This window comes from Mandrillus leucophaeus, unplaced genomic scaffold (genome assembly GCF_000951045.1).
Source record: "Mandrillus leucophaeus isolate KB7577 unplaced genomic scaffold, Mleu.le_1.0 Scaffold17, whole genome shotgun sequence".
In the NCBI taxonomy this organism is placed as follows: Eukaryota; Metazoa; Chordata; class Mammalia; order Primates; family Cercopithecidae; genus Mandrillus; species Mandrillus leucophaeus.
In genome coordinates this window covers 5410623-5413112 of record NW_012101698.1, presented here as the reverse complement: position 1 = coordinate 5413112, position 2490 = coordinate 5410623, and the positions used below count along the sequence as shown (strand labels likewise).

The following is a 2490-nucleotide window of genomic DNA, read 5'->3' as shown; positions in this document are numbered from 1 at the left end:
TTTTTTTTTTAAAACAACAACAACAACAACAACAAAACACTTTACTGAAGTATAATTTCTATCCATACTATTTAAAACAGGGCATCAGTGTCTTCATCTGTAAAGTGATTAGATGGCCTCAAAGATCTAGTCCAATTCTAAAATCCAGTACATTTAGATTTCCTCCTGGGAGTCAATTTGTCTACAGACCACCAGGGGCTAATAAGTCCCAATTGTTTCCTTAATAAGAGATCTGTGGCTTAACTATTAAGAAACACTGCCGATTATATCGCAACCCTCCCCAAAAATATGGGAAATATTTTTACCTTGCTTCACTTCTTCCGAGGCCATGGAGTCCCCCACCTCAAAATCAGAGCTAATCCTCTTCCTGAGGAAGCGTAAGTAGAGCTCGCTGCGGGCATTCATCAGGGTGACCTCAGTCAGGATGGGGTCCAGTTCTCTGAGACACATGGAGCAGAAGGAACAGGAGGACAGTGGATTCCCTTAGACACAAGAGCTACAGGGAAAACAGAGTCCTGAATTCCCCCTCCCCACTGGGCCCATAAGGAACAGCTCCGCCAGATGGCCCTCCTAGCTCAGCTGGCCCAATTAGATTCAGAGACAGGTGTCAACCACATTTGCCATTTACCTGTTTCACCTAAATCATTCACTCCCTAAAATTCTGCCAGACCTAAATAAAAGGTTGGGAGGTGTGTCTTCTTTTCTTTTCTTTTCTTTTCTTTCTTTCTTTTTTTTTTTGAGATGCAGTCCTGCTCTGTCGCCCAGGCTGGAGTGCAGTGGTGCAATCTCGACTCACTGTGAGCTCCACCTCCTGGGTTCACGCCATTTCTCCTGCCTCAGCCTCCCTAGTAGCTGGGACTACAGGTGCCGACCACCATGCCCGGATAATTTTTTGTATTTTTATTAGAGATGGGGTTTCACTGTATAAGGAAGGATGGTCTCAATCTCCTGACCTCGTGATCCACCCGCCTCGGCCTCCCAAAGTGCTGGAATTACAGGCGTGAGCCACCGCGCCCGGCCTATTTTCTTTTCTTTCTTTTTTTTTTTTGAGACAGAGTCTCACTGTGTCGCCCAGGCTGGAGTGCAGTCGCGCAATCTCGGCTAACTGCGAGCTCCACCTCCTGGGTTCACGCCATTCTCCTGCCTCAGCCTCCCGAGTAGCTGGGACTACAGGTGCCTGCCACCATGCCCGGCTAATTTTTTGTATTTTTAGTACAGATGGGGTTTCACCGTGTTAGCCAGGATGGCCTCAATCTCCTGACCTTGTGATCCACCCGCCTCAGCCTCCCAAAGTGCTGGGATTACAGGCATGAGCCGTGCCCAGCCATTCGTCTTGCTCTGTTGCCCAGTCTGGAGTGCAGTGGTGCAATCTCAGCTCACTGCAACCTTCGCCTCTAGGTTCAAGTGAGTCTCATGCCTTAGACACATTAGTAGCTGGGATTAGAGGTATGTGCCACCCCACCCGGCTGATTTTTGTATCTTTAGTAGAGATGGGATTTTACCATGTTGGCTAGGCTGGTCTCAAACCCCTGGCCTCAAGTGATCCTCCTGCCTTGGCCTCTTAAAGTGCTGGGATTATAGGCATGAGCCACAATGCCTGGCCTCTTTTGTGGTTTGAATAAAGATTATCTATGACCAGGTGCAGTGGCTCACGCCTGTAATCCCAGCACTTTGGGAGGCCGAGGCGGGCAGATCACGAGGTCAGGAGATCAAGATCATCCTGGCTAACATGGTGAAACCCTGTCTCTACTAAAAATACAAAAAATTAACCAGGTGTGGTGGTGGGCACCTGTAGTCCCAGCTACTCAGGAGGCTGAGGCAGGAGAATGGTGTGAATCTGGGAGGTGGAGCTTGCAGTGAGCAGAGATTGTGCCACTGTACTCCAGCCTGGGCAACAGAGCAAGACTCTGTCTCAAAAAAAAAAAAAAAAGTAAAAGTTTGGATGGATTACAGTAGCTCATGCCTGTAAGTGCTTTGGGAGGCCGAGGCAGGGGGATCACTTGAGATCTGGGGTTTAAGACCAGCCTGGGCAACATAGCAAGCCCTCATCTCTATCAAAAATTAAAAAATTGGCTGAGCATGGTGGCTCATGCCTGTAATCCCAGCACTTTGGGAGGCTGAGGTGGGTGGATCACCTGAGGTCAGGAGTTTGAGACCAGCCTGGCCAACATGGCAAAACCTCATCTCGGCCAGGCGCAGTGGCTCACGCCTGTAATCCCAGCACTTTGGGAGGCTGAGGCGGGCAGATCGCGAGGTCAGGAGATCGAGACCATCCTGGCTAACATGGTGAAACCCCGTCTTTACTAAAAACACACAAAAAAAATTAGCCAGACAAGGTGGTGGGCGCCTGTAGTCCCAGGTACATGGGAGGCTGAGGCAGGAGAATGGCGTGAACCCGGGAGGTGGAGCTTGCAGGGAGCTGAGATCGTGCCACTGCACTCTAGCCTGGGCAACAGAGCGAGACTCTTGTTTAAGACAAACAAACAAAGA

At 49.6% G+C, this 2490-nt stretch overlaps 1 protein-coding gene across 2 annotated transcripts in view; it reads right to left on the bottom strand.

The window, feature by feature from the left end:
• COG4 (component of oligomeric golgi complex 4) overlaps positions 1 to 2490 on the bottom strand; it is a 49162-nt gene that overhangs the window by 23708 nt on the left and 22964 nt on the right. For both annotated transcript variants that reach the window (XM_011976771.1, XM_011976772.1), the window contains exon 9: positions 306 to 439. In XM_011976771.1, the coding sequence (XP_011832161.1) occupies positions 306 to 439 (134 nt within the window). The remainder of the gene's footprint in view (positions 1 to 305; positions 440 to 2490) is intronic.